The sequence below is a fragment of the Apiotrichum porosum genome (genome assembly GCF_003942205.1).
Source record: "Apiotrichum porosum strain DSM 27194 chromosome Unknown scaffold_14, whole genome shotgun sequence".
Classification (NCBI taxonomy): Eukaryota; Fungi; Basidiomycota; class Tremellomycetes; order Trichosporonales; family Trichosporonaceae; genus Apiotrichum; species Apiotrichum porosum.
This window is the reverse complement of record NW_021167121.1, coordinates 13016-40937: the sequence shown is the minus strand read 5'-3', so window position 1 is coordinate 40937 and position 27922 is coordinate 13016. Positions and strand designations below refer to the sequence as shown.

General features: G+C 59.7%; 11 protein-coding genes across 11 annotated transcripts; 6 read left to right on the top strand and 5 right to left on the bottom strand.

Annotated features, from left to right (window-relative positions):
* Window positions 1-662: 662 nt before the first annotated feature.
* EHS24_002798 (uncharacterized protein) lies at window positions 663-1725 on the bottom strand (the record flags this gene model as incomplete). The annotated part of the gene is made up of 2 exons (XM_028618520.1): window positions 663-671; window positions 742-1725. The coding sequence occupies 2 exons, from the start codon at window positions 1723-1725 to the stop codon at window positions 663-665; spliced, it is 993 nt and encodes a 330-aa protein (XP_028472887.1).
* Window positions 1726-2238: 513 nt separating this feature from the next.
* On the top strand, window positions 2239-3262 carry EHS24_002797 (uncharacterized protein; the record flags this gene model as incomplete). The annotated part of the gene is made up of 4 exons (XM_028618519.1): window positions 2239-2520; window positions 2562-2660; window positions 2705-3069; window positions 3229-3262. 4 exons carry the CDS (start codon window positions 2239-2241, stop codon window positions 3260-3262), a joined length of 780 nt encoding a protein of 259 aa, XP_028472886.1.
* Window positions 3263-3494: 232 nt separating this feature from the next.
* On the top strand, window positions 3495-4870 carry EHS24_002796 (uncharacterized protein; the record flags this gene model as incomplete). The annotated part of the gene is made up of 7 exons (XM_028618518.1): window positions 3495-3501; window positions 3610-3713; window positions 3758-3855; window positions 3897-3921; window positions 3960-4078; window positions 4116-4718; window positions 4759-4870. 7 exons carry the CDS (start codon window positions 3495-3497, stop codon window positions 4868-4870), a joined length of 1068 nt encoding a protein of 355 aa, XP_028472885.1.
* A 217-nt stretch (window positions 4871-5087) lies between these two features.
* On the bottom strand, window positions 5088-5465 carry EHS24_002795 (uncharacterized protein; the record flags this gene model as incomplete). The annotated part of the gene is made up of 1 exon (XM_028618517.1): window positions 5088-5465. One exon carries the CDS (start codon window positions 5463-5465, stop codon window positions 5088-5090), a length of 378 nt encoding a protein of 125 aa, XP_028472884.1.
* Window positions 5466-5792: 327 nt separating this feature from the next.
* KU80 (ATP-dependent DNA helicase II subunit 2) lies at window positions 5793-8832 on the top strand (the record flags this gene model as incomplete). The annotated part of the gene is made up of 10 exons (XM_028618516.1): window positions 5793-5945; window positions 5986-6037; window positions 6079-6234; window positions 6273-6441; window positions 6487-7288; window positions 7326-8092; window positions 8140-8434; window positions 8473-8609; window positions 8648-8712; window positions 8753-8832. 10 exons carry the CDS (start codon window positions 5793-5795, stop codon window positions 8830-8832), a joined length of 2676 nt encoding a protein of 891 aa, XP_028472883.1.
* A 324-nt stretch (window positions 8833-9156) lies between these two features.
* Window positions 9157-14409, top strand: EHS24_002793 (uncharacterized protein; the record flags this gene model as incomplete). The annotated part of the gene is made up of 11 exons (XM_028618515.1): window positions 9157-9437; window positions 9487-9849; window positions 9890-10543; window positions 10583-11016; window positions 11053-11129; window positions 11165-12115; window positions 12156-12292; window positions 12330-12567; window positions 12604-13589; window positions 13644-14101; window positions 14144-14409. The coding sequence occupies 11 exons, from the start codon at window positions 9157-9159 to the stop codon at window positions 14407-14409; spliced, it is 4845 nt and encodes a 1614-aa protein (XP_028472882.1).
* Window positions 14410-14647: 238 nt separating this feature from the next.
* EHS24_002792 (uncharacterized protein) lies at window positions 14648-20130 on the bottom strand (the record flags this gene model as incomplete). The annotated part of the gene is made up of 3 exons (XM_028618514.1): window positions 14648-19320; window positions 19373-19652; window positions 19708-20130. 3 exons carry the CDS (start codon window positions 20128-20130, stop codon window positions 14648-14650), a joined length of 5376 nt encoding a protein of 1791 aa, XP_028472881.1.
* Window positions 20131-20801: 671 nt separating this feature from the next.
* On the bottom strand, window positions 20802-21084 carry EHS24_002791 (uncharacterized protein; the record flags this gene model as incomplete). The annotated part of the gene is made up of 2 exons (XM_028618513.1): window positions 20802-20808; window positions 20879-21084. 2 exons carry the CDS (start codon window positions 21082-21084, stop codon window positions 20802-20804), a joined length of 213 nt encoding a protein of 70 aa, XP_028472880.1.
* Window positions 21085-21413: 329 nt separating this feature from the next.
* EHS24_002790 (uncharacterized protein) lies at window positions 21414-22385 on the top strand (the record flags this gene model as incomplete). Its single annotated transcript, XM_028618512.1, has 3 exons — window positions 21414-21804; window positions 21968-22170; window positions 22251-22385. The coding sequence occupies 3 exons, from the start codon at window positions 21414-21416 to the stop codon at window positions 22383-22385; spliced, it is 729 nt and encodes a 242-aa protein (XP_028472879.1).
* Window positions 22386-23037: 652 nt separating this feature from the next.
* EHS24_002789 (uncharacterized protein) lies at window positions 23038-25707 on the top strand (the record flags this gene model as incomplete). Its single annotated transcript, XM_028618511.1, has 11 exons — window positions 23038-23119; window positions 23167-23318; window positions 23411-23437; window positions 23484-23559; window positions 23607-23952; window positions 23989-24026; window positions 24074-24237; window positions 24274-24531; window positions 24570-25181; window positions 25225-25275; window positions 25315-25707. The coding sequence occupies 11 exons, from the start codon at window positions 23038-23040 to the stop codon at window positions 25705-25707; spliced, it is 2199 nt and encodes a 732-aa protein (XP_028472878.1).
* Window positions 25708-25910: 203 nt separating this feature from the next.
* EHS24_002788 (uncharacterized protein) lies at window positions 25911-27593 on the bottom strand (the record flags this gene model as incomplete). Its single annotated transcript, XM_028618510.1, has 6 exons — window positions 25911-26205; window positions 26258-26664; window positions 26716-26721; window positions 26768-26872; window positions 26911-27366; window positions 27426-27593. The coding sequence occupies 6 exons, from the start codon at window positions 27591-27593 to the stop codon at window positions 25911-25913; spliced, it is 1437 nt and encodes a 478-aa protein (XP_028472877.1).
* Window positions 27594-27922: the final 329 nt, after the last annotated feature.

The window sequence follows — 27922 nt, the reverse complement described above, 5'->3', positions numbered from 1 at the left end:
GCCCACAGCACACAGCACACAGCACACAACGGCCTGTCATGACGTATCTTTATCATGCATATCATGCACGGCTACAGCTACTGCTTTGTGGCTCATTTTGGCTATTTTGGACGGGTTTGCAGGCTATATAGACTGGGGTAGGCCCACAGCGTCCTTTCGAGAGGTTGGAGGAGTCGGTTAGGGGTGTGGTGGTAGACAAAAGGGATTAACGTGGTATGTGGTAGAGTGTTGTAACGGGGTATCAATAGTATGTTTTTGACCTGCGCGTTGTCGCGTCTGGGCCTTTGACAAGGAGGAGGAGAGGTCGGATGGGGTGGGGTTGAGGATAGGACATGTCGGTGAGGAGGGTAGGGGGTGACGCGGGAGACGATCTCGGTGTAACGCAAGGACAATCGCAATCGACAATAATTTCGACAATCGCGGGGTCCGACCTACCTGGGCGTACGAGAACGCTCGGGGGCGGGCCTCACAAGAATGGGCTCAAGAGAGGGAGGGACAAGGATAGGGACAGTCGTGAACGGTGTGTCGTAGACGAGGGGTTCGTAAAGAGTCGTAGAACGAGGACATGGAGAGATCGTGAAGGTTGCTATTCACAGGCGGTTCTCCTTTGTTCGTGTGTTGTGGCAACGCCCGCCGTTATGGTTTGTGCTTGGCAATCACTCCTACAAGGCCTTTGATTGTCAGCACCGACCGCTACTCCACTCCCCGGCCGCCCCAAGCAAACATCAAAACAAAACGCACCTCGAGAGCCCCATTGTTGCCCTGGTCGTCCGTGGTCGCGTCGCGGAAGCCGGCCGGCTCGTCCTCCCTGGTCGCGCCGTACGCCACACTCACGTCCGAGAGAGGCATGTCGGGGTCGACACGGCGCAGAGCTGTACGCTTGGCTGATGGCTTCTTGTCGAGGACAGCGGTCTTGGGCGCGAGAGCGCGGGTCGGCGCGGCCTTGCTGCTGTGGACCTTGGACCTCGTACGGGACGCGGGGGAGTCGAGGATACCGCTGTTCTCCTTGTCAACCATACCGGTTGGCGTAGGCGCGCGCTCGCGCTTGCGACCCGGAGTGGATGGGCCGGCGGTGGACGACAATGTCGAGGGGCCAGGGGCGGCGCCGCGGAGGGTGGTGTGTTGCTTGACAGCCGCCGGCTTGACGGGGTCGGTGAAGATGGTGAACGACGATGAGGTGGCCTTCGGCTTGGCTCGAGTGCTGCTGGCACTGGCTGGGGGGTTGCTCGAGTCGGAGAAGATCTCAAATGCGCGCTTGGACGCGGGAGCGGCGTTGGTGGAGCGGCGCTGCTTGGGGTCACCGCTCTTGAGTCCGAGGGTAGTCTTGGTGCCGAGCGCATTCTCGCGGTCAAGCTTGGTGCGCACCGACGGCTGCTGTGCGGGCTTTGATGACAGGGGCTTTTTGGTCGTTCCGCTGCTACCGAGCGACGCCTTGCCGCCGTCGGCACCACCAGCAGGAACGTCCTTGGCCCCCAGGGAGCGGGGCTTGTCGGCCAACGGGCCCTTGGCGCTGGGGAAACCTGTGCGGGACGGCTGGAGCGAGCCGAGTGCTGTTCGGTGCGCGGTGGACCGCTTGGTGGTGGGAGAGGAAGGTGCGCGGAGGGGGAGGAGGTTGCTGCTGGCTGCCGCAGAAGAAGAAGACGAGGCGGCGGCGGAGGCTCCGGACTTTGGTGGGGAGTCTGCGTAGATTGCAAAGATGGCCCCCTTCTTCTTTGTGACGGGCATGGTGGGGATAGGAGTGGTAGGAGTATGGACAAGAGGGGGGAGGATGAAGCAGACGAGGACGCGCTCCAAGTGCTGGCGCGAGGAGAGACACGGAGGAGAGTGTGGGCTCACTGGGTCGCCGTTTTGCTTCTTGTGGTATGGGTGAGGAGTGTTTTGAGGCATATCAGAATCCAGCAAACATCAGAGCAGGGTGTGGGCGGAGATGCAGGCGGAGGCAAAAACACACTACGGCGTGTAAACAGAAGGAAGTCATGCGCGTAATGAGTTTACATAATGTGGGATTATTTTATTTGATCCCCCCCAAGATTCCGTGATCACACGGATCTCGTTGCGGCGACTTGCGGGGCCGCCGGCGTCCTCTCCGGCTGTGGACGGGTCATCGGTCCGGCGGTTCAATATAATGGCGTGGTCTCAGTCCAGCACACCTTGCACAGTCAGCACACAGGCTGGCGACCTAATATAGATCACTGCCTCTTCAGTCCTCTTCCACACTAACCACCACACTCACACACCATGGCCCTCTCCCGCGTCATCCTCGTCACAGGAGCGTCCTCTGGTATCGGTCGCGCGACTGCCATCACTCTCTCCAAGTCGTTCCCTTCCCCAACGCACCCAGAGCCTCTCGTCCTCGCGCTCGTCGGACGCCGCAAGGAGGAGCTCGAGGAAACCGCCAAGCTCTGCCGCGAGGGTACCACTGCCGAGGTCCTCCAGGGCGACGTCAGTGTCGACGCCGACGTGGAGCGCATCTTCAAGACGGTAAAGGACAAGTATGGCCGCTTGGACTTGCTCTTCAACGTGAGTTGAGGTCAGTCCTGGTCAGACTCAACTGACAACAGAACGCGGGCGTCAACCTCCTCAAGGGCAACCCCCTTGAGGACCAGGACATGTCGCTGTTCCGCAAGATGATTGACATCAACGTCATTGGCGCAGTCTTGGTGCGTGCTTAACGGCTTGCAGCTGCCTGACCCATTCCTCTCAGTGCACCCGCGAAGCCATCAAGATCATGAAGGACCAGTCTCCCCAAGGCGGCAGGATCATCAACAACGGCTCCATCTCGGCGTGGTCGCCGCGTCCCAACTCGGCGGCCTACACAGTTTCCAAGCACGCCATCCTGGGTCTGACGAGGAGCACGTCCCTTGACGGACGCAAGTTTGGTATCATGGCCACTGAGCTGGACATTGGAAACGCGTCCACGGTCCTCGCTTCCCAGCAGACGACTGGTACCCCGCAAGCGGACGGCAGCATCAAGATTGAGCCAATGATGAACGTCGACAACGTGGGCAAGAGCGTTGCGTTCATCGCGGGACTGGACAAGGATGCCGACGTGCTGCAGTTTACCATCACGTGAGTGTATAGGAGAGTTCCGGGGACTTGTGGGATGTGCTATTCCTTGCAGAAGCGCAGGGATCAGGGAGAGATATGACGCCTCAACTCTCACGGGATTCGTACTGGACACTTTGCCATCTGCAGCTCACCTGCGAACTTGAAGCTGACATTTCACAGTGCCCCAGGCATGCCGTTCGTGGGACGTGGTTAAGCGTATGCAGGAGAAGCAGTTTTATAGGTTGTCACTTGGAATGCGTTGTCTGTACTGTGATGCATAGGTGCGATGGAAGCCATGGGAACAGCAGAGCGTTTGGTCTTTGGCTGGACGTGTCTCGTCGCACATGAGCCTGACCGATATCACGCGGGGTGGAGGTGCAAAGGGAACGGCCCGATCTGAACTCAAGTTGACTGCTTTGTCCACTGTCCCGTCCGTCGTCGCCACCATGACCGGTAAGCAACCACCCCATAGACAGCCCTCGCTCACTGTCTCGCAGGATTCCAAAATGCTGGGGTCACAAAAGGTATAGCTTGACAGCTGTTGCCACGCTGACGATGCAGGCATCATGCTGCTCTTGGGCATCACCTCCCTGGTGACGAGTCTCACCGACTCCAAGCCATACATCCACCTCCAGCTCGTGCCCCACATTACAAAGTACCACCAGGTGAGCATCTGTGCGCATGGTTCAATGGTCACTGATGCTTTCAGTTCTGGCGCGTGCTGATACACCCGTTCGCGTTCGCCAACTCGACCGAACTGCTCATGGCTGAGCTGCTGTTGTACGACGTCGGCGTGCGGATTGAGCGGTACGTACCAAGTGTGACTCCGTCGTGCTCATATATCAAAGCTCGTTTGGGTCAAGGAAATATGCCGTGAGTTGCATATGGAGTGATGGAAAGCTCACACCCAGTCCTTCATCGTTGTCTCAACAGTTCTCTCCACCGTCCTCGCGTGCGCGGCCATCATCCTCGGTCACAAGTTTGGCCTCAACGTGATCCCCGCCGGGCCTTATGGAATCATCTTTAGCTTGTGAGCTGTCCTCCAGGAATTACATCTCTGACTCCAGGCTATGGCAATACCACCGCACCGTGCCGAGCCTGTACGCCTTCCGCTTCCTGGGCTTCCCTTTCTCGTCCAAGACCATGTCGTACATCCTTGCCTCCCAGCTCGTCCTCTCCCAGCTGCCAGGCAGCGCCCTCGCGTCGGCCTGCGGTCTGGTGACGGGCTACCTCTATCGCACAGACACACCCTTCTTGCTCCCCTCGGTGTCGCGCCCGCGACGTCTCTGGCGCCCGCTCAAGGCCTACCGCGTCCCCCTCAGTGTGCACAACCTCCTCGCGCGCATCTTCACCCCTCTGCTTGGCAACTCGGCGCCACCCCGCAGGTCCACGCGCGTGCTGCCCGGTCAAATTCGGGACGCGGCAGACGACGCGGCGGTGGCCCCGCCCCCCACGGGTCTGCGTGGGTTGGCCGCGCGCGCCGGCCTCGCCACAGCGGCGCCCACTCGCCGTCCCACAGCAGTGACCACTGCCGCCGCCGCCGGTGGCGAGGTGACGCCGGCCGGCAACGGCAACGGCGAGCCAGGCGCCCGTGCTGCGATGGGCGAGTGGGTCAACGAGATGACCGGTAGGGGCGGGACGCGTGCCCCGACCGAGCAGGAGATTGCAGCGTGGGTTAAAAACGGCAACGACAAGCTGACCCCCACACAGGCTCTCCAACATGTTCCCCAATCTCTCCCGCGAGACCGTCGTCCGTGCTCTGCAACGTAGCGACTTCAACACAGCGCTCGCTATCGAGGCGCTCCTCGTGCAGGGCTCATAGGGTGTTTTGTACACTTGTTTAAACACCACTGGTGCACTGGTGTTCGTATAGAGTAGGACTATGTACAGGTATCTCTCTTATGCGGGGTATCGGCGATGGCGAGGAGGTGGGGCAGGTGCGCCGGCGCGTGTCGTTGGTGTCGTTGTTTCGCGCCGGCAAACTGGCCCAGAATCGCTGGTGCCGTCGTTTGCTCGGTTATAGTGTGTCCAAAGGCGGCCTACTTGCTATCCTTCTTGTCCTCCTGGCCAGCCTCCATCTCGCCCAGAATGGTCATGAGCGCGTCCAACCGGCCCTCAAGCTTATCAGCGACGGTGTCCGCGGCGTCCATCTGCTTGAGGATGTCCTCGAGATCGACGTCTTCGCCCTCCTCAGATGCCTTGAGGGCGTCGATGATGGGCTGCAGGGCGGCACGGTCGGCGGGGGAGAGCTGGGACATGTCCAGGCCGGCGAGGGGGTCATCGGCGGACTCGGTTGAGTCAGAGGTGGAGGTTGTGGTGGTGTTTGTGGTACCGTTGGCAGCGCGGGTCTGGGTCTGCGCGCCAGGCTCGGTGGGCGCCATGGCCTGAGCAACGAGTTCGAGGTCGGAGAGCGACATTTGTGGGATGGGTTGGTTACTGGGAGAGTGGAACGTCCGAGACCACTGTCGAGCGTGGAAACGTCAGAACAGTGACGACGCCGGAGGGTAATGACTGGCGATTACAAAGCGGATACTTGTGTAATGTCCGTGTTCAAACCACCCGATTAGTTGACTGGACTAATGATTTGTGGGACCCTACACACGTCATCTGCCCCGGCGCGTCCGTTCAAAACGCGGGGGACGGGCGCGGGGAAGGGCCGCCAGGTGCGCAAGTGCATCAAGCGTGCACGAGTGGTCTGTTGACATTGCTCTTACCACCTCCCCCCAACCACTCCCACATTCACCATGGCCGCACGCGGAGGATACTCTGTCGTGGTCTTCCTGCTCGACATCTCGCCCTCCATGGGCGAGGCGCAGGCTGACCCGGGTGGGTCGGGCGTCAAGAAGAGCCGCCTCCACTGGGCAAAGGAGTACATGGCCCGCATTTGTGAGGACAAGGTATGTGGGCGGGGTTGCCGCCAGCGCTCACACGTTACAGGTACACGCTGCACGCAAGACTGATCACGTCGGTGTGGTCACATTCGGTGGTAGTGAGTAGCTGATGCTTTGTTACTGAAGCTAAACACCACAGACACGAACAACGACACTCACAACAACTGGGTCAAGAACAACCCCGACGACGACCAAGTCTACAACAACATTGCGAGCGAGGTGGCTATCCAGAGCACCAAGCCCAAGCTCCTCGAGGCGATCATGAATGCCCAGGTCGGACAGAACGACGGCAATCGTGAGGTTAAAGGACTTGGAATGTGCTAACCAAGCCAGCCGTGGAGGCTCTCCTCGTCGCCCTCGACATGATTCAGAATCACAAGCACAGCAAGATGTGGACGCTCGATATCGTCCTCCTTACCGATGGCGAGACGGCGTTTGAGCAAGACTCGTTTGACGTTGCCATGGATCTGATCGACAAGTTGGGCGTCAGGCTTACTCTGCTGTGGGTGGTTGTGGCAACATTGGCCGCCCATAACTGACCACCCAGCGGCCTTGGTTTTGAAGCCCCACCCGCCCCCGTTTCCAAGGACAAGTCACGCAACAAGCGCTTGTCTGAGAAATTCTGGCGCACGTTTATCAAGACGCTGCACGACAACGTCAGCAAGACGACCGAATCGGACAGCTTCCTCCCCAAGCTCCACCCCTTTGAGCCCAAGCTCATCACGGCACGTCGCCCCAGGCCAGCCACTGTCAACGGCACGCTGTCCCAATCCACACTGTGGATTGGCTCGGAGCAGGTCAACGACCAGGAGGTCGTCAAGATTCCCTTCAAGTTCTCCAAGGCGACCATGAAAGCCCGTCCGCCTTCCTTGTCGAAAGCGTGGAAGGCCGCTGTCGAGATGCAGAACCCCAACGCCAATGCCCGTCGTGGTGCCGAGGCAAGCCAGATGATGTCTTCCATTGCAGAGATGCAATCCCAGGCCCAGTCACAGCACCAGTCCATCCCGCAGGCAGGCGACTTGGCATCCATGCTCTCCGCCGAGGTCAAACGCCATCCGACGTACTTTATCAAGCGCACAGCTCCAGAGGCCGCCCCGGCCACCCAGGGAACCCAGACGCAACTGTCCCAGGCTCCTCCCGTCACCCAGAAGGGCGAGCTAGAGGAGGAGGAGGAGGAAGAAGAGGACGGAGACTTCCCAATGGGCGAGGAAGATGAGGTGGTTGACAAGGAGGATATTGTCAAGGCCTATCGTTTCGGCTCGAGCTGGATTCCCATGGAGGCCGACACATTCGATCCTCTGCGTACCCAAAAGGGCGTCGAGGTCATTGGCTTTATCCCCCAGAAGAATGTAAGCTAACAGGGTTTTGATCGTAGCTGACATTCAGATTCGCAGGTACATGCTCATGGGCGAGGTGCGCTACATGTGGCCCGACCAAAGCCAGCCCAAGGTGCAGATCCAGTTTTCGTCCTTTGTCGAGGCCCTCATGACGACGGGTATGGCCGCCATCACGCGCTGGGTGTATAGGGACGGCTCCGACCCCGATATTGGTGTCGCTGTTCCCGACCAGACCTTCCCCGGTGAGGGCAAGAAGCTCGATCTCATGTACTGGGCTCGCCTGCCGTATGCCGACGACGAGCACAAGTTCTACTTCCCCAGCTTGACAAAACTCAAGACGGCACAGGGTAAAGACATCACGGAACACCCGTATATACCTACCAAGCAGCAGTGTGACTTGATGGACGAGCTCGTCAAGCAGATGGACCTCGACACGGTCAAGCCGCCCAAGGTACCCGGAGAGGAGAGCGAAGAGGAGGAAGAGGACGAAGACTTGGACGAAGACTCGGACATGGAGGATGCCGACAAGGACAACGGTCCCAAGAACACTTGGTTCAACCCAGCTCGATCTGTCAACCCTTCTCTCCACCGCATCAAGGAGGCCATTTTCCACTCAGCCTTGACACCAGACCTTGACGCCAACCCACTTCCTCCACCACACCCGGAGCTCACCCAGTACATGAAGACACCCGAGGAGCTGGGTATCAAGGTCGAAAAGATCACGGAGCAGCTCAAGGCCGCGCTGGATATCAAAAAGGTTCCTCCCCGTACCCGCAAGCGTGCCGCCAAGGAGGGCATGCGTGAGGACGAGGGATTGTGAGTTGTATACGCACAACGTTTTGGTCACAGCTAACGCGCTTCAGCATTGACCTCGACGAGCTCTTTGCCGGTCCAAGTGGCACCTTTGTGCCTCCCAACATTCCCGATACCCAGGTCAAGAACGAGCTTTTATCACCTAGCAAGCCAGACCGCAAGCTGGATGTCGAGGACGACAAGCCCGTCACAGACGAAAAGCCCGACTATGAGAATGATCCCGATTTCCTCCCCAGCAAGATGCCAAAGTCCAGGCCCAAGCCCGGAAGGCTGATCAGCAACGAGCAGCCTCTCCAGGACTTTAGACGCCTGGTCGATGGCGATGGAGATGTGTTCCGCAAGGCCGTGAGCTGCATATTTTGGTTGCGTCGGCTGACATCCAGATCCAGGACCTCGGCGTTGTGGTCAAGGAGAATGTCGCTGCGTCATTCTCCCACTCGGCCTTTCCCCTGGCACTCAAGTGTCTCGAAGAGATGCGTTCCACGGCTTTGACGTACGAGGAAACCGAGACGTACAACGAGTAGGTTGGCTTCCAATTGCGAGATATTAACCGCACAGCGCCATTGATGACCTGGAAAGGACGGTCAAGGGTGCCGGCTTTAAACACCCCGATTTCTGGGACCGTGCGTGAACATTACGAGGAAACCCAACTAACCCTTACAGACTTTGACAAGGCCGGCAAGACCGTGGCCAAAATCACCCCGGACGAGGCAATGGAGGCGCTCGAGGATTATGACGAGTAGTACATGACCAGAGGAGACGGGGGCTGGCTGAGCCTTTGTACATGCAGCACAATGTATCATAATTTCAGCGCACTTGGATACTTACTTGACGTAACTGGTTTTAATTGGATGTGCTCGTTGATAGCAAGAGGGCCAAGTCCAGCTGGGAGAGAGGACGAATGAGATATCATTGTGGATCTCGCCACTGATCAGTCTGACCACCGGCTGAGCCAGGTTCCTGTACCTCTGTGGGTCGTGGTACATGGCGCAGAATTTCTGCGTCTCGTTCAGTCTCCTGTCCTGCCGACGTCGCCCTCTCTGTGCTATGCACCTCATCGCCACCCAATGCCTGCGGGTTTCCAGCTTTGTCCTCTGTTGCCCGCCAAAAGTGCCCGATTGGAGACCCCGCATTCCGCGTGGCCAGTGACGTGTTTTGCGACGCTTTCCATCGCCATCTCGACGTTGTCCACCGCAGCACCCACCCCAAAGTCAACCATCATGTGGCTCGCCGGTGCCGTCCTCACGGCTCTCGCGGGCACCAGTGCCGTCTCGGCATCGCTCTCGCCCCCCTTCAGCGTCACCGTCGAGACTTCGTGGGCCGCGCCTCCCCTGCTCCTCGAGATTCTGTAAGCAGACAACCGCTGGCGGCCCAATACCCTTGGCTAACGTCTGCAGCGAGGTGGCCCACGATGAAGACCCATCAGCATACTTCCCTCTCCTCAAGCTGCTTACAAAGCACTCACTCACCCTCGGTCCTTCCCCCACTCCGCAAAAGGTCCTCGAGACAGCTCTTGATGTGGTCCACTCGCACGACATCCTCCCCAAGCCCGGCTCGAGGAGCACGTTCGAGCTCGCCCTCGCGCTGCACACCGCCGCTCCCCGCATTGCCGCCGCTTATGCAGACTATACCGTCGACGAAGCCAAGCTCGATGTCGCCGGTTGCGCGTCCTGGGTAGAGTGGCGCGGCAAGGGATTCTGCGATGCCGAGCAGCTTCAGCGTGATGTCGAGAGGAGTATTGACGAGCGTGGCCGTGCTCCGTGAGTTATGTCTCTATTGAGCCATAGCTGACATTAACAGTGACCCGCGCACTCCCTCTCGCCCGTTTGACCGCGTCTCTCACTCGCCTCTCGGGGACGGACCCCAAGCTGTCCTCTACTATTCCCCGTCGCCCGAAGCGCTGCCTCTCCTCGAGTACCTCGACACCCACGCGCGCGCGTACCCTGCCTTCCAGTATGTGGTGCGGTACCGCCCTTTCCCGGCCGACGAGTCGTCGGATGCCCCTCGCGCTCCTCGCACCCCTTTGGCCGGTTACAGCGTCGAGATGGCGCTCAAGAACACGGATTACCTTGTCGTCGACGACCGCATCACCGCGGGTGGAGACGGCGCGCAGACTGCATTCAAGGACTCCAAGGACGCATCCAGATCCAACCCCTTTAGCGAGATTCTCGGTGAAGACCCATGGTCTGAGAGCGCCATTCCTCTCGCCAAGGAGGAGATCCTAGACCTGGGTCTGAAGGCTGTGGCTCTCATCAAGGCTGCCGACAAGCCTCTGGACGCGTTCATTGAGTTGTCCCAGGATCTGCCAAAGTACTCTGCTGCTCTGGCCAGGCATGTTGAGGTCCCCGAGGACATTCGCAAGACTTCCCAGAGGCTGGCAGTTAGGCATCCTCTGGGTCCTGCGGCCTTCCTCAACGGTCGAGTGCTCAAGGACACGGAAATGAATGCATTTGGGTGAGCCCAGAAATGGCAAGTATCGAGCTGACCATCTAGTCTCCTCAAGGCCGTCCGCCGCGAGCGCGATATCATGACCTCTCTCCTCGCCATTGGCTACACTCCCAAGCAGGCCTTCCAACTCGTCTCGGACGAGCTGATCGGCCACGCTGAGACGGAACATGACCCTCTGGAGGGACTTGTTGATGTCTCTGACCGCATTGAGGGCGGCGGTGTCATCACCTATGTCAACGACATTGAAAAGGATCGCCAGTACGCTCGTTGGTCGCCGTACATGCAGGAATACCTGCGCCAGATCTACCCGGGCCAGCTGCACCTTGTGCGCAAGAATACCTGGAACACGGTTTTGGTTGTCGACCTCGCTACCGCCCGCGGCATTGAGGCAATCGCTTCCACGGCTGGATCTATGCTGCAGCGTAATGTGCCTATCCGCTTTGGTGTGGTGCCGCTCTTTGGCCACGTCAATGAAGATTGTGAGTTGTTTGCTAAGCCCCTGAGCTGACGTGCAGCGGGACAAATTGCACGTCTCGTGCTCTACATCTCTGGCAAGTGGGGCGCGATGAAGACTCGCGAGTTCCTCAACATTGTGAGTCTGCTCGTCTTGCAGCGCTGAACCCTCAGATCCACGCCTCGGTCCCCAAGGGATCGTCCCCCATGATCCGTGTTCACCCACAGGTTATGCAGGGGGCCTACGAGCGTGTCGCCCGCGGTGAGGGTCTCACCTTTGAGGAGGTTATGGAGAGCCCCGAGTTGGCCACCCAACTTGAGGTGACCTTGAAATACCTTAACCGTATCGGTGCGTCCAGGGATGACTCGCCACTGGGTTCAGTCTACGTCAATGGAAAGTACGCCGCCTTTAGTGGAACCTGGACACAGCACCTCACTGGCACGCTGTCCCAGCATCTCAACCACATTCAGGAGATGGTAGCTAGCGGCGTCGATTTTGAGGAAGGCGACGGCGAGGTGGCAACCTACTTCTACGATCTCCCCACTACCGCCAAGCACCGTAACCGCCACATTGTGCCAACTGAGGAATCAACACTCCGTATATTCAACCTCATGGATATCTTCCCCGACAACACCGAATATATTGACACCGAGTTTATGTACCCTGATGCTGAGGACGCCGGTACGCCCCTCACGACTTGGATCGTCGGCGACCTTGACAGCGACGATGGCCGCTCTCTCGTCCTCGACGCCGTTAAACACATCCAGGGTCCTGAAGCGTCTTCTCGTCTCGGCTTCATCCACGTTCCCAGCCCCGAGAGCTCCAACGTCCAAGGATACCGTCTCTCGACCCTTCTCTTCCAGTTTTATGAGTCTGGCGCATTTAGCCTGGTCAAGCCAGACCAGTTCCAGTCTATCCTCGAGGAGATTGAGACGAAGGGTAACGTCATTGACGGTGGCGACATTTCTGCCCAGTCCAACACCGACCCCCTCAACGTCCTCACCGCCGACGGGTGGAACGTCGCCGACGCCGCCCGTGCTGCCGAGTTCTGGAAGCTCGGCACCGCCGTTGCCGATTCGCTTGGACTGCAGAGCACCAAGCCGCATATTCTGATGAATGGCCGCGTGCGTACCTCGTGTTGATGGAGTTCCGCTGACCCGCCAGCTTGTTGGTCCCCTCACTGCTGACGAGTTCTCGGAGGTCGACTTTGACACTCTCGAGGTGTACGAGCTCCGCAAGCGCGTGCACCCCGTCATCAACCTCGTCCAGACTTTCTGGGAGGATCCCAAGGAGCTCAGCCGGTGGGTTTAATTGGCGACCCAGTCTAACTCTCTCCAGTGACACAGTCGCGGGCATCGTCTCGCTCACGTCGTCTGTTATTGCGTGGGCATACCAGGCCACTGGTGCTGAGGGCATCTTTATCCAGGCCCCCGGTCCCCGTAGCCGCGGATACGAGCAGATTGACGATGGCGAGGTGTCGTTCACTATCGGCGACTCGTCGACGGCCCTCTTCCACGTCGCGGCCATCATTGACCCCCTGTCCGAGTTGGCTCAGCGCTGGACTCCTCTTCTCAAGGTGGGTGTTATCTATCGAGCGCCACTGACTCAGCAGCTCCTGGCCAACATTGACCATGTGGCCGTTACCGTCTACCTTGACCCCAACACAAAGGCCACCGACTTCAACGTCAAGCGCTTCTACCGCTCTGCCGTCCCGTCGACTCTGCACTTTGACGTGGACGGCTACGAGGTCGCGCCGGCCGTGACCTTTAGCGACCTTCCCTCGACGCCCATCTTCACGCTTGCCCTTGACACCCCCGGCTCGTGGGTTGTCCGTCCCAAGGATTCGCCCCTGGACCTGGACAACCTCCTCCTCGGTCGCCTGTACGAGCCCACTCATGTCCAATTCGACCTCTACCAGCTTGTCCTGGACGGCCACGGTCGTGAGGGGGGTAACGTGCCCCCACGCGGTCTCCAGCTGCAGCTCAAGGACGGCGACGACGTCGTCTCAGACACCCAGGTCATGGCCAACCTCGGCTACTTCCAGTTCAAGGCCACTCCTGGAGTGTACAACCTCGCGATCCGCCCTGGACGCGGTGAGGAGGTGTATGACGTTGAGAGCGTTGGTGGCGACGGATGGGACTCGCCTACTGTCAACATCACCGGTCCCTCTGTTACCGTTGACGCGTTGGACGGCACGACAATCTACCCCCGCTTTGCCCGTCAGCCAGGCATGGAGAACGCCGACGTGCTCGCCGAGAGCGTAGTGCCCGAGTCGTTTTCCAGTTCGGTCCTTTCCCGCATGAAGTCGATGGTGGGCCTCAACGAGGTCAAGCCCAAGTCGCGCCATGCCGATATCAACATTTTCACCGTTGCCAGTGGTCTCCTTTATGAGCGTTTCGCGTCAATCATGATTCTCTCGGTCATGAAGCACACGGACAGCACGGTCAAGTTTTGGTTTATTGAAAACTTCCTCTCGCCCACGTTCATCAAGTTCATTCCCCACTTGGCCGAGGAGTATGGCTTTGAGTATGAGCTCGTGACATACAAGTGGCCTTCGTGGCTGCGTGCGCAGACTGAGAAGCAGCGCATCATTTGGGCGTGAGTAGAGCTGCATGTTCCACACATATCGTAGCTCACGAAGTCTCTCCTCAGGTATAAGATTCTCTTCCTTGACGTCCTCTTCCCCATGGACCTCGACAAGGTCATCTTTGTGGATGCCGACCAGATCGTCCGCGTGGATATGAAGGAGCTCGTCGACGTCGACCTCCACGGCCACGTATACGGCTATCCGCCGATGGGCAACGACCGCGTCGAGATGGAGGGCTTCCGGTTCTGGAAGACTGGATATTGGAAGGAGGAACTGCGCGGCCTGCCGTACCACATTTCGGCCCTGTACGTCGTGGACCTCAAGCGGTTCCGTCAGCTGGCGACTGGCGACCGTCTTCGCGGCCAGTACCAGGCCCTCAGCGCCGACCCGAATAGTCTCGCCAACCTGGACCAGGACCTGCCCAATTCCATGCAGCGCCAGATCCCAATCTTTACCCTCGACCAGGACTGGCTGTGGTGCCAGACGTGGTGTTCGGACGAGAGCCTCGCGACAGCCAAGACGAGTGAGCTATGCGTGCTGGGACTTCAGCTGACGTTTTCCCCAGTCGACCTTTGCCAAAACCCTCTCACCAAGGAACCCAAACTGGTGCGCGCGCGCCAGATTCCCGAGTGGGACGTGTATGATCGCGAGATTGCTGCCTTTGCAGCGACCCTCGGCAGCGGCGAGAGTGGTGCGCTGGCGGCCAACGTAGACGACCTCGCTGCTGGGCCCGGTTCGGCTGCGGCCAAGCACCAGGAGAAGGAGGCCGCTCTGGAACCAGAGCCTCACGCAGACGCAGACATCGAGGGTGCGCCCCATGATGAACTGTAGGACGACGATCATAAGCATCGAGCATGAGGATGCGAGCATGAAGATGAAATGCAACAAAGTACAGCAGCAGCAGCAGCGGTGATTAAGAAACTCGTGAAACTCGTCACATCAACCCCTATATATCGTGGACAGCTAGCACGGCCTGAATACAAGCAGAAAGCGGGGGTATGATGGGGGTGGCTGTCGGTGAAGAAACTAGGAACGCTATTATCAAAGGAAGAGGCAGGAGGGAGGGTCTTTAACGACGCACAGTCGAGAGGATGGAGCTCGCGCGTGAGCGGATAGACGGGGTCTGCGCGCGCATGGGGGTTGTGGGAGTGGGAGGGACCGATGATCCCTGGTTGCTGTTACTGCTGTGGCCGTGGTGGTGGCCGTGGCCGACGAGGTGTTTGCCATCGCAGCAGGCACGGACATTATCCAATCCCTCAAACGACGCGTCCGGGTCGTCATCGTCGAGGTGGCTGGCCATGTCGTAGTCGGGGTCAAGGTCGGTCGCGATGGGCGCACCCTTGTACGCGCCCTTGTAGCGGTGGCCGCCAAAGTGGGGCTGTGGGACCTGGTGACGGCGCATGTAAGTGTCGGCAACGGTGCCACCGCGCTTGCGCGAGTGGGTGGACATGGATGAAGCGGGGCGGGGGTAAGACGATGCCTTGGGGGTGGCACTGTTGGAGCCCAGGCTGCGGATGCTCATACGCGACGTGGGCGAGCGCAGCTTGCCATGCTCATCGGGAATGACGGACAGGCGACGGTTACGGGTGCTCGCCATGTTGCTGACATTGCTAGCCTTTGTCGACGAGGTGGCAAAGTTGTCCGTGTTGGCGGTATTTTGGCCCTGGTGCTGGAGAAGGAAGCCGAGAGCGTTCATCCACAACTCGTGGCGCTCCCTGGTAGGCGCGGTGAACTGGATCTCGCGCCCGTTGGTCGAGACAACAATCGACTTCATGTACAGGCCAGGAGGAGCTGCGTTGAAGTCGTCGACGACGCGAATGCCCGAGATGAAGACGCTCTTGGCCTTTGACTCGTTGGTGGCGCTGCTACCAGGGTCCTGAGACGACCAGTAGAGGGTCTTGGTGTACGGGTGCACCCAGAAGAAGCGCTTGTGGCGGTTCTCGGACATGCCGCGGCCAATGGTGCGGCGAGTGTACTTGTACAGGTACTCGCCAATCATGGTCTGTGTAATGGCCTGGATGGTCACGGGGTCGGTCGCAGCGTTCGGTGCTGAGCGACGGGCGGGCTTGCTGGCCGCCACGCTGTCGACGGACGAGTACGACGCGTTGCGCTGGTGAAGGTCTGAAACGCTCGAGTTGGCCGACGTGTAGCCGGGGCGCCCATTTTCGTTGATGACCGTGGTGGCACGGCGCCTCACGTTGTCGCGCGACTGTTCCCAAGTACCTGCGTCGCGGCCAGCAATGGGCGTCTGGGCAGAGCGGAGGCTAGTGCCAGAGGGCTGGCGACCCAGGATAGTGGGAGGACCCATGATGGTCGCGGTGCCGAGAGGAGCGCGCACGGCATGGCCAGCCGACGGGATGGACCGCTGCGTGCCCGAGCGGCGAACGCTGCTCATGCTCACAGGCGAGGTGGCACGAACGAGGAAATCGTCGGGGACAGGCGAAGTGGGGCGGTTGGGGCCCGTCGACATCTTCTTGACGACAGTGCCAGCGGGTGGGGGCATGGGAGGTGGAGGAGGAAGGTGCATCATGGGAGGGCGCGTCTTGTCTGGCACCTCTGGTGTGAGAGGCAGGCCCGACGGCAGCAGGGACGTCGGTGACGAAGGAGCCGCAGTAGGCGATGGAGGGGGGAGGCCATCGACGTTGGCTGAAGCCAAGTCGCGGGAGCGGGGCTGAGCAGCAGCGATGTCTGCCTCAAGGACGTGGCGAGGAGGCGAGTTGCGGCGGTTGCCATGAGGAGGAGGCGGGGCCTTGAGGAAGTCGTAGTTGGCGCCGGGCGCGACGCGGAAGAAGCCGATGTCGGGAGAGCGGGGTGAGGCAGCAGCAGAGAGAGTCGAGGGCCCGTTGGGTGGGGTCATTGGCTCGCCGGTCGCGTCGAGGGTGCGCGTGATGGCGGGCACCTCGACGACCTTTTCGATAATGACCTCCTTGGGCACCTCGACCACCCTCTCCACAATCTTCTCCACCTCAACAATTTTCTCCACCTCAACAATTTTCTCCACCTCGACGATCCGGTCCACTGGGACTTCGACCGTCTTGGTGACGATGCGCTCCACCTCGACGATCCGGTCCACTGGGACCTCGACCGTCTTGGTGACGATGCGCTCCACCTCGACGATCCGGTCCACTGGGACCTCGACCGTCTTGGTGACGATGCGCTCCACCTCCACGGGGATCTCGATGGTCTTGGTGACGATGCGCTCCACTTCCACGGGGCGGTCGACAAAGACTTGAACGGGGATTTCGACCTTGGTCTCGACGATCTTTTCAATGATCTTTTCGACCTCGACGATCCGGTCGACAGGGATCTCCTTGATTACTTCGCGCTCAATGACCTTTTCGACGTCGACGTTGACGGGGACTTCGATAATGCGCTCCACAATTTTCTCGATCGGGACCTCCTTGATGACCTCAATTTCGCGTTCGACGACCTTTTCGATCTCGATAATCTTGGGAATTTCGATAACCTTTTCGACGATCCTGTCGACGGGGATCTCCTTGATGACCTCCCGGTCGACGAAGATTTCCTTGGTGACAATCTTCTCGACGGGGATCTCGATAATCTTGTCGACGAAGATTTCCTTGGTAACAATCTTCTCGACGGGGACTTCACGGTCGATAATCTTGTCGATAAAGATTTCCTTGGTGACAATTTTGTCGACGGGGACCTCGCGATCGATGATCTTGTCGACAAAGATCTCCTTGATGACCTCCCGGTCGACGAAGATTTCCTTGGTGACAATCTTCTCGACGGGCACCTCGATAATCTTGTCGATAAAGACTTCCTTGGTGACAATTTTCTCGATGGGAACCTCACGGTCGATGATCTTGTCGACAAAGATCTCCTTGATAACCTCGCGGTCCACGGGAATTTCCTTGATAACCTCGCGGTCGACGTAGACAATCTTCTCGACGGGGACCTCGCGGTCAATGATCTTGTCGACAAAGATCTCCTTGATAACCTCGCGGTCCACGGGAATTTCCTTGATAACCTCGCGGTCCACGGGAATTTCCTTGATAACCTCGCGGTCGACGTAGACAATCTTCTCGACGGGGACCTCGCGGTCGATGATCTTGTCGACAAAGACCTCCTTGATGACTTCCACCGGGATCTCTTTGATCACTTCGCGGTCGACGAAGATTTCCTTGGTGACAATCTTCTCGACGGGCACCTCGACGATGCGCTCGCGGGTCTCCTTGCTCGGCTTGCGAGACAAGCGGCGGGCACCAGCCCAACCGCCAGCCGCGGCAGCAGCGCCGAGGCCGAGACCGAGAGGGGCAAAGCCGAGGTTGCGCTTGGTGGAGATGGGGTGGTCGCTGTCCTCGTCGGCGCTTGAGTCGCCAGCGGCGGTGGCATAGGCCTCGGTGTCGGTGGGGAGTTCCGAGGTAAGCTGTTGAGGCGTGAGGGTGCCCACAGTCTCGCGGGCGTCCTCAAAGTCGGTCTCGCCCTCGGTGTCGGTGCGGACGTCGCCGGTGCGGTTGTTGGCAGAAGTAAGGTCGGGAAGAATAAGGGTGCGACGCGAAGGGGTGATCTCGCCGTCGTCGTCGTTGCGGGCAAAAGTAGGGACGACCTGCGAGGGAGACGATGCCGGGGACCAGTCATCGGTCATGACCGAAGCATCGGCGTAAGAGGAAGGGGCAACAAGCTCGTCGCTGAGAGCCAATGTCTGGCCAACGCCTGCGTGGTTGACGTCTTCGTGGTCCGAGGTGGCAGTGTCATAATCGTCCGAGAAATCAGAGTGGCCCGACTCCGTGCTAGTGGTGTTGGAAATGGTGCGGGTGGGGCCCGGGGTGTAAATGTCTTGGGACAGAGCATCGCCGAGCGACTCGCCAGCGCCCATGGGAGAACCGGACTGAGCAAACTCGCGGATGCGGAGCATGTCGGGGGTGCCAGCAGACGACGCCGAGTTGAAGCTCTGGTCGGCAACGTTGCCAGAACCAGCAGTGGCAAAGCCCATCTTGCGAGTAATCGTTGCAACGACGCGACCACCGCGGCCACGGCGGCCGCGGGTGGATCCCTTGCCGTCGCGAATACCCTTGACGGTCTCCTCGTGGAAGCCATTGCCACCAGCGCCAAACTCGTCGACGGCCTGGGGCTGCTCGACGCTGCGGGAACGCTCAGCGTCCTCCTTGAGCTGGGCAATCTCGGCCTGCGCCTGGGCAAGCGAGTCACGGAGCTCGTCAACCTCGTTGATGTACATTTCGCCGAGGGGCGAGCGCGAGAAGGACTTGGAGGGCGTGTTATCGGGCGACTCAAAGTCGGAAGCGTAGAGCTGCGAGGGAGAAAGAGCATTGTCGTTGGCGTCAAAGCCGGGACCGCGCTTGCGGGGGCTGAGCGCGTCGCCAAAGACGTCGTCCTCGTCAATGTCCTCCTCCATGCTGCCAATGCGGATGGCAGGGCTGCCGCCACGCGTGGCACGAGACTTGAGGGCAGCGACATGGCGGTTGCGCTCGACGGTGAGCTCGGAGAGGAGGTCGCTCTTGTCACGAGCGAGACCAGCAGAGGCCTTACGAGCCTGAGCCATCTCAGTCTCGTGCTTGGCCTTGATCTCCTCAAGGGCCTGGGCATGCCTGTCGGCCTCGGACTTGTGGGTCTCGGCAGCCTCGCGCACCGCGGCAAGAGTCTTGGTGAGACGCGCCTGCTCGGCGGTGGATTTGGTGAACTGTCCCTGGACATCGGCATGGGTCGAGCGCAGCTCCTGCAGGTTGACTTCCAGGTTCCAGTTGTCGTCCTTGTAGCGCTCTGTTTACAAAGTTAGCAACATGTTTGGCTCAGAGTTCTTGCAATCCCTTACCGGCAGTGCCCTCTGCGGTTTTAACAGCAGCGACGAGGTCGTGGCGTTCCACTTCCCAGCCATCTTTCTCCTCTGAGAATTGGGAAAGAGCACGGTCCCGTTCGTTTAGCAAGGCTTGCAGCCGGCGAACTTCGACCAAAAGGTTCTGCCCGATCTCCGTCGCAAATTCCATGTCGAGTGCTCTGTGCTGCGCCGTGTTGCGCTGTCGGCGGGTAAGGGTGCTGGGTGCGGCGGCGTCGGCACCCAGCTTTCCTGGGGTAGCAACTGAGGTATCCAAGAACTGTCCGGTGCGTCAACACGCCGCCTCGTTCGATCACATATTGTCCTCCACTCACCTTGGGCACCTGGAGCTCCCTCATGATCCCCTGGTTGTCGTCTTCCCAACCCTTCATCGCCTCCTGCAGCTCGAGCAGCTTGCCACGAGTGTCGTCGTCAATCTCGTCCGCGTCCGAGTCCATGTCGCCGAGAGATTGGATCCTCTCCTCAAGCTCAGCTTGCTGGGAAAGGATCTTTTGGCCCATAGTGCCAACCATTTCAAGCTGGCCAGACTTGTGCTCCAAAAGCTCCTGGAGGTGTGTGCGGAGAGAACTAGCATTGAGGTCCGGGGTCAGGAGCTCGGGCGAAGGGGTGCGCTCAAGCTGCGCCGAAATCGAGTTGGACGATGGCGGCGCAGGTAGCTGGTGCATCAGGTCGGGGCGAGACCGCGACTTGCGCAGCCCCACCCCAGAGACGGGGGTGGACTGAAATGGGTCGTCCATGGCCCAGTACCAGAGGGCGAGGTCGAAGAGAAAAGGCGCAGGCGCCGGTGTGTTTATCGCCTATGCGATTCGAAGAGTGGCGTGATGGCCTGATGCAGTAGAATAGTGGTCTACCCCTCGCTGTTGTTGATGGGTAAACAATCAAGCACCGCAATGAGCGCTGTATGCATTTAGGTGTCAGCAGGTTGCCTCTTTGAATGAAGAGTGAGGGCAGCGGCATAAAGTGGGACGGGACGTCCCGAGTAACGTTGATAGAGTTGTTGGGCGGCACCAGCTCTGCCGCTTGGGCCGTGCGCGCGGTGGAAACAACGGAGTTCCGCGGTCCAGCGGGGAGCACTCACGCTACCTGGGGCTGTCGCTTGTGCAGTTGTGCGGGCGACTGAAGGGGAGGGGAGGCGGTGAAGGGGCAGAAAATAGAAAGACGAGGGGGGGGACAAGTTGAATGTGAATGGAAACGGACGACTGGTGAAGAGTTAGAGAGAGAGAGCAGCAAGTCAGGAAGGCTTCTCAGTGTTTGGTCTTGAAACCGGAGGCGACCGTGCCATGCAGCGCTGCGAGACAGGCGCGTGTGTACACCAGTCAGGCACCAACAGTCCTCATGCCTCTGGGTAACGGGGATGTGCATTTAAAGAAGTCACTTCTTGACATCTTATTGAGTTACGTAATCAGATCTAAGGACTGTGCGATGTTAGCCTCCAGCAGTGGAGGGACGCTGGGGCTGCGCCTGTAGCGGGGGTTTCGGATGAACTCCGGCTCGTATTGCTGCTGAGGGTGGTGGTGCGGCTGGTACTGTTGCTGGTGCTGGTGCTGGTGCTGGTGCTGGTGCTGGTGCTGGTGCTGCTGCTGGTGCTGGCGGTAATCAGGGGGGGGGGGGGGCAGGTCGAAGTACTCGACCGCCCTTGCACGACGAGGTGCGAGAGGGCGGGGCCTCTCGTACTCCTCGTCGTACGGCATGCTGAGACAGGGTTAGTCACCACCTCGGCTCAGAAAAGGAGTGGCACTCACTTGGCGGTGGGGGGGGAGGTGGATGCGAGGTGGATGGGTGGTGATGAACGAGTGTGTAATGTCAAAGGAGGGAAGATGCGTTGATCCATTAAAGTACTGTCAGCGCCCAGGCTGGCCGCAGGAGGGAAGGCAAGGTCGTCTTCCTCGCAGGAGGGAAGGCAAAGACTGGCCTGCCTCGCCGTCCACTTGGAGGGAAGGCGACCTCACGGGAGGTCGCCTTCCCTCATGATGTATCAACGACAGCACTGCTCTGATTGCCTACAGCAGCAAGCAACATCATGGCCATGCCCAACGCCCCACTCGGCCGCCACGCTGGTCGCCAGCCAGGTGGATACCTCATCCGTGCGCAACCAGGCCTCCACCCCGCCACGAACACCTTCCCCCGCCCCGAGCCGTTTTCCTGGGGCGACTGCTACCTCGCCATGGCCTGCCTGAGGGCGGCATCGGGGGGCACCCATCGTGCGGTTCGCGTCGCGTCCCAGCACGCGTCTGACCTCGAACTGGCCTCGATCCGCTACCCCTTTGCCGCATCTCTCCGCTGGGTTCGAAAGACGTTCGAGATCTTCCAGCAGGGTGGGGCGCGCGGTCAACTGGCTCCTCTCGCGATCGGCACACTCTGGCGCCTCTGTGACCCCGCTCTCCTCGTCGCCTACTTTGACGCTGGAAACGGTGCGACTGGCATCCCGGCTACCTAGGCGGCAGCTCGGTGGCCATGACACTTTCACGCCACAAGGACCACGACCTGGCGAACGGCAAGGCCTTTTATCACGCTCTCCTCGGTACCCTCCCAGTCACCCCCCCCCTTTTCTTCTCCTCTGGGCAGCACCCATAGCTCCGCTGGTCCGCTGGGCCTACTTCGATCTCGGCGTCACCGACATCAGCACAATCGTTGACGTCATTGAGGGCCTCGCCCGCATCAACGAGCAGGCCAACCTCCTCATGTTCCGTCTTCACGAGTCGCTCCGTCCCTGGGGCAAGCACTTTGGCTTTGGCCTGGCCACCGTGCCAACCAACAACCCCGCCAACACAAACCTCGTGTTCGGCATCAACCCCCCCGGTCCGCCCTTCCCGACGTCTCACACGTCCCCCCTCACCCGTCGACGATCTGCCACGAGAATGCGCACCTGGGTGTGGGCGGCAACGACGGCAAGGATGACGACGACGTCGACGAGATGGCAGGCGGAGACATCCTGAGGCGCAACGACGTGTTCCACGAGTTTGAGGAGCTCGTCTATAACTTCCAGGACTGAGAGGAGTGCTCAGGACCGGACATTTGGGAGAGAGGTAGCGCGGAGAGCACAGCGCAGGGTGCGGAGAACCGAGAACAGACAGACACTACTTCATGTATCATTAGACTCTCACACGTTCCCCACGCTTCCCAATTCCAAGATTTTTTTCAGCCTTCCTCAACCACAGCGTCCTCCGTTTAATCAGTTACCATGGCCACTGGTGCGAGGAACCTGGTACCAGGTGTCGCGTCGCCACGAGACCCTTTGTTCGCCACTTTCACTCTCTACCTGCTCTCCCACGGTCGCGCCCCAATGCCAAGACTTGTAATGCGGGGTGACCCCGCATTCTCACGCGTGCTCTGGCCCCTCGGCTGTTGTGCTTCTGAGCCCCGTTGCACAGCACCCAGCGGCCAGCGGGCGTGGCGCGCGCGTATCAGAAGACACGACACGCCGACGAGACACAAGGCGCGATCATCTCCCACTGGCCACTTAACCCATCTCCTTCAACCCCCACTCCACCCACTACCCCCACCTCTCTTTGCCACTGCATCGCCTCGGGGCTCACATTGAAGAAAAGGCGCCCTCTGCACAGAGTCACCACGTCCCAGGCAGCTTCCCACCGCACTTGTTTTCATCCTACCGTTCCAAACAGCCGCTTCGGCCTGTAATCACAATGGCTCGCTCGGCTCTCTTCTTCATTGTCGTGGCCGTCGTGGCCCTCTCCTTTGCCCCCAAGGCATATGCCTTTGGCGCTGGTGAGTGCCTACGCTGCTGCTGTCTGTATTCAGCTCACCCCTCTCAGGTAACATTCCTAGCTACTCGTACCTCGAGGACAAGGCCTTCCGTCATGGTGACATTGAGGACATCCTCGCCAACATGGCAAAGGCCGCCAGCGGTGGCTTCCTTGGCCGTAGCGTCAAGTTCACCGGTCTTGATGTGAAGCGTACTTACTTTGTGAGTGGGCAACGTGAACCCCGTGCGACGAGCACGGCCGACGCACGACGACGGGCAATCCGGCAGTGATAAACAGCGCTGACGGCCTCTAGGGCAACTGGCTTCGTGACTACTCTCAGGTGAGGACTCCATCCTGTTCCTCCCACATGGATCTAACCATCTCAGGCGGTCGATGTCGGTGCGCTCAAGAAGGCTCCTCTTCAGACGATCATCAACGTCGTCATGGTTCTGGGCTTCCTGGGTGAGTGATGGGCGGCGATCAACGTACAGACGCTGACCCATTCTCAGCCCACGGCTACGTCACTGGCGAGTTTGAAGTTACCAAAGAGCGTCTCGGCTGCTACCTCCCCACCGAGCACATTGACAACCCCAAGGGCTACGCCGATGGCGAGGACGCCCGTAAAATCGACCCTCGCCTCCGTGGCCCCATCGACCCGCGCGAGCTCGAGATTGACCCCCAGACGGGTATGAAGAACTACATTGCCAACGAGGGTGGCAACTGGGACACTTCCAAGGCTCTTGTCCGTCGCACCCTCCTGGGCTGTATCGACATGGGTCGCCGCTACGCGTCGTCGCACAGGACAGAGGACCAGTACGAGGCGATGCGTCTCCTCGGCCAGGCCCTTCACACTCTGTGAGCTAACACAATCCTTCAAAGCTGACACTGCAGTGAGGACTTTAGCGCCCACTCAAACTTCTGTGAACTTGGTAGGTCTGGCTTTGGATACCATTGGCCATATGCTTACCAACCCCAGCTCTCATCTCGATGGGTAACCAGAACGTCTTCCCCCACGTTGGCCGCAACGTCAAGATCCGTGCCCCGAACGGTCGCGATGTCCACCCTCTCGTCACCGGCACGTTTGGTGGTTCCGACTTTATCCACTCGCTCATGGGCGAGGCCACGGACCATCTCTCTCAGGTGAGAGTTGCCTGCTGTTGATCCGCTAACCTTCAGGCATCCGTGTCGGACCTTTCCAAGGCGCTGTCCAACTCCAGGTCCATCTCCGAGGGCCAGTCCGCGTCGTCGAACACCCTCCGCACGCTCTTCTTTGACCTTCCCGGCAGCGATGGTCACGAGCTCTCGCGCGAGATGGACGACATTAACACTATGCGTGCGAGCAGCCAGGACCCAAGCACGATGAGCCCCCAAGAGCTCCACGCCGTCATGTGGAAGATTCTCAGCTTCCGCGACTCGGTCATGAAGAGGATTGAGGTATGTTTTCTACCTTGTATATCGTGCTTACCTATGAGAACACCCTCGAGAAGATTCCCGGCCTTGGCTCTCTCGTTGACAAGATCGGCAACTCGGTTGCCGTCTTTGTCATGACCACCCTCGAGCCCTTTGTCAAGCCCCTCCTCGGCACGGCCACCTCGGCCCTCAGCTCGTCGTCGCAAGCCGTCATCGACACTGTCGACCAGTACGAGGTCTGGAACGACTGGAACGCGTCGGACCCCACCCACTCGTTCCTCTCCAAGGACCACTTTGGTCTTATCCTCAACGAGCCCGCCGGGCAGATTGCCAAGATTATCGTCCAGTTCTCGGTCGAGCGCATTGTCCAGGCCTGGGGCAACACCAACGCCAACGCCAACCAGCTCGTCGACGAGATTCTCCAGTGTCTCTTCCACCCGGACTTTGTCAACCGCCAGTCCCAGATCCAGACCCTCATGCTTGAGCACATGCGCAAGTGGCTTGACAGCCAGGGTAAGGACAGGAATGAGATTCTCAACCGTCTCACTTCGGACAATGTCAAGGCCGGCAAGAACCGTCGCATTGGTGACACGTCGCCTGAAGGCCACGTCCACAACTCGATGCTCCCTGAGGGTGGTCTCCAGGAGGTTTTCCAGCAGCACAACGTTCACGTGGTAGGTGCACCCCTCGCATCACGTTACCTATGCTCACTCCCAGCCCGGCTCTCAGGTCCTCAACGCCGGCCAGGACATTCTCGGCGGCAAGATGGTGAGTTGTCTTCGTGTCGTTCTCACCTAACAAATCCAGCCGTGGCAGCAGGGCTTTGGCACCGGCACTGCCGGAGGTGCCCACGCTTGGCGTGAGATTGACCCCAACGACGCCGCTGCCGCTGCCGCGGCCTCCCAGGGCCAGCACTACGGCATGAACACGCAGCAGGGCCACTACAACACCCAAAACATGCCGGCGCAGAACGTCAACATGCAGGGAGGCTTCAACCAGGGAGGCTACAACCAAGGAGGCTACAACCAGGGAGGCTACAACCAACCTCCTCCCCAGCAGCAGCAGCACTACGGCGGTGGCTTTGACCCCAACCAGCACCAGCAGGGCCAGCACCAGCAGGGCTACTACGGCAACCAACCTCCTCACGGCCATGGCCACGGTCACCAGGGTGACCAGTACGGCGGCAACCAGGGCTGGTAAGCGACGTTATGTACCCCGTACACGAGAGGGGTATGTCCTGCCAGTTGTTATTAGATGTGAGAAGCCAAGTGGTGAATTCGAGTTTGACCCCTTTACGACACGTACACCCGTAACCCCGTAACCGCCCCGTATGAACCGTACATATATACCGCTGTGCACTGCCAGAGGAACAGGCAACTGCTTGCATGCTACAGATGGAGAGTCTAAACCTCAGTGGCGCCATACTGCCTCTCGCCTTCCGAGCTCTCACGCTCCTGACCCGCGACCTTGTTCTTCTTCTGATGTCTCCTCCAACCCCACTTGACAACATGGTATCCCGCGAGAATAGCCACAAAGCACCCAACAATGGCGGCACCGACGTACCCGCTCGCATCGTTGGCGCGGGCCCATGCGCGCCACCACGACCCGGCCAGTCCGCCGCCGTCGGGGTCGTCCGCGGCCGCACTGCACTGGGTGCAGTTTTCGCCAATTAGGCCCATGATCTCAATCAGCGAGATGCTGGAGGCACATGTCAGTTGGGTGGTACTAAACGTCGCCGCTGGGAACATACCTGAGCGCCACGAGGATCGAGAGGAGGGTGAGGCTGATGGACAGGCTGGACATTGTGGCCGTCTTGGCAGCCACGAGACGCTGGGCGCGCTCGGTACGCGCCTCCGTCTCGGGGTCGACCTCGACCGTCGCGGCCGTGCCGTCACTTTCCGGGGAGGCCGGCTTGAGCATGTCCTTGCCAGCTTCCAGCGAGTTGGCGGCAGCTGCGCCGCCCTCGACATCTTGCTCAAATGCCTCGGCGCCCTCTGGCGCAGTGAGTGGCGCAAGTGTCTCGGTCGACAGCGTCTGGTCGTACCGGCTGAACAGGCGGATCTTGCGGTCGGGTCCCGAGCGCAGGTCTGGCTGTGCGTAGGCGTACAGCATGAGAACCGAGTCGAGCGAGTCGACGAGGGACATGCCGGCGGTAAACTATATGTTTGGTCAGTGGGTGCTTTCCAGCTAGCTTGGAGTGTTACTAACGAGGAACTGTGGGTGTCAGTTTTGACCACATGGCAGGTGGCCTGCAACTCACTGGAAGGATGATGATCTTGCCATGGCTGATGGCCTCGCCGTTAGGACCACGCGTGGCGATGGCCGAGATGGCGAGGAGAGCGATGGAGGAGGCAGTGTCAAAGCCCTATAGAGTCAGCACAGTCGCGTCGTGGGTACACTCACAAAGCCAAAGAGGATTCCGACCGGATACATTTTCCACGGGCGGTCGACAACACGGAGGATGGGCGCAATGACGCGCACGAGGCATCCGCCGCCGTGGATCTTGGCCGGGTCCACCTCATCGGGTGGCAAACCGGCCGCCTCCCTGGCCTTGGCCCGTCGACGGTCCTTGATGGCACCAATAAGGAAGAACGTGTTGATCGAGGCCACGAGGAAGAGGAACGACGCCGAAACGGACGTGCCGACAATGCCGCCGACGGAGCCTACTTTGCCGAGCTTGTCGTAGATGTCGACGCTGACGGCAATGGCAATGTTGACGGCGATGACGATGGTCGAGTGGCCCAGGCTAAAGAACAGGCCGCAAGTCAAGGGCTGGCGGCCGAGACTGACCATCTGGCGGGTAGCATTGTCAATGGCCGAGATGTGGTCTGCGTCCAGGCCGTGTCGCAAGCCGAGTGTCTGTAGTGGTGTGAGTGCAAGAACCAGGTTTTGGAGACGGGAGAAATGTGTCGACTTACCCAAGCCAGCAGTGCGAGTCCTATCAGGCCATCTGCCTGGCTCAGACAGATACCTGCTGCGATCCAGCATGCGGCGTTGGCGAGGAGCTCGGCGCCGATAAGCACGACCGCGCGGCCGAGGAGTGTTGGGCGGGGCAGGCGATGGATGCGCCGTGACAATGTCGACATGTCTCTCTCTAGAATGTGTAGAAGCACCGTGCCAGCTCTCAAGTCATGTCCCGGGGGGGACCAGGACGGCGCCGACTCTTTAACCACTTGCGGGGTTCGGCTACCAAGACCTAAAGGGTGCGAGCTGACTGGCGCCCTGCTTCTGACGGGGCTTGGCTAGTGGGAGATGAGAGAGAGTGTCGAATGGAATGACTGGAATGCGCCGAGAGAACAGGGAGATCTAGGACATGACATGGTGTCCGTCACTGTCGGCGCAACGGTCAATGGTCTTGTGGACGGCAAGCGGTCGAATGGGAGAGCGGACAGACACCGACGTCAGGACCCAACCA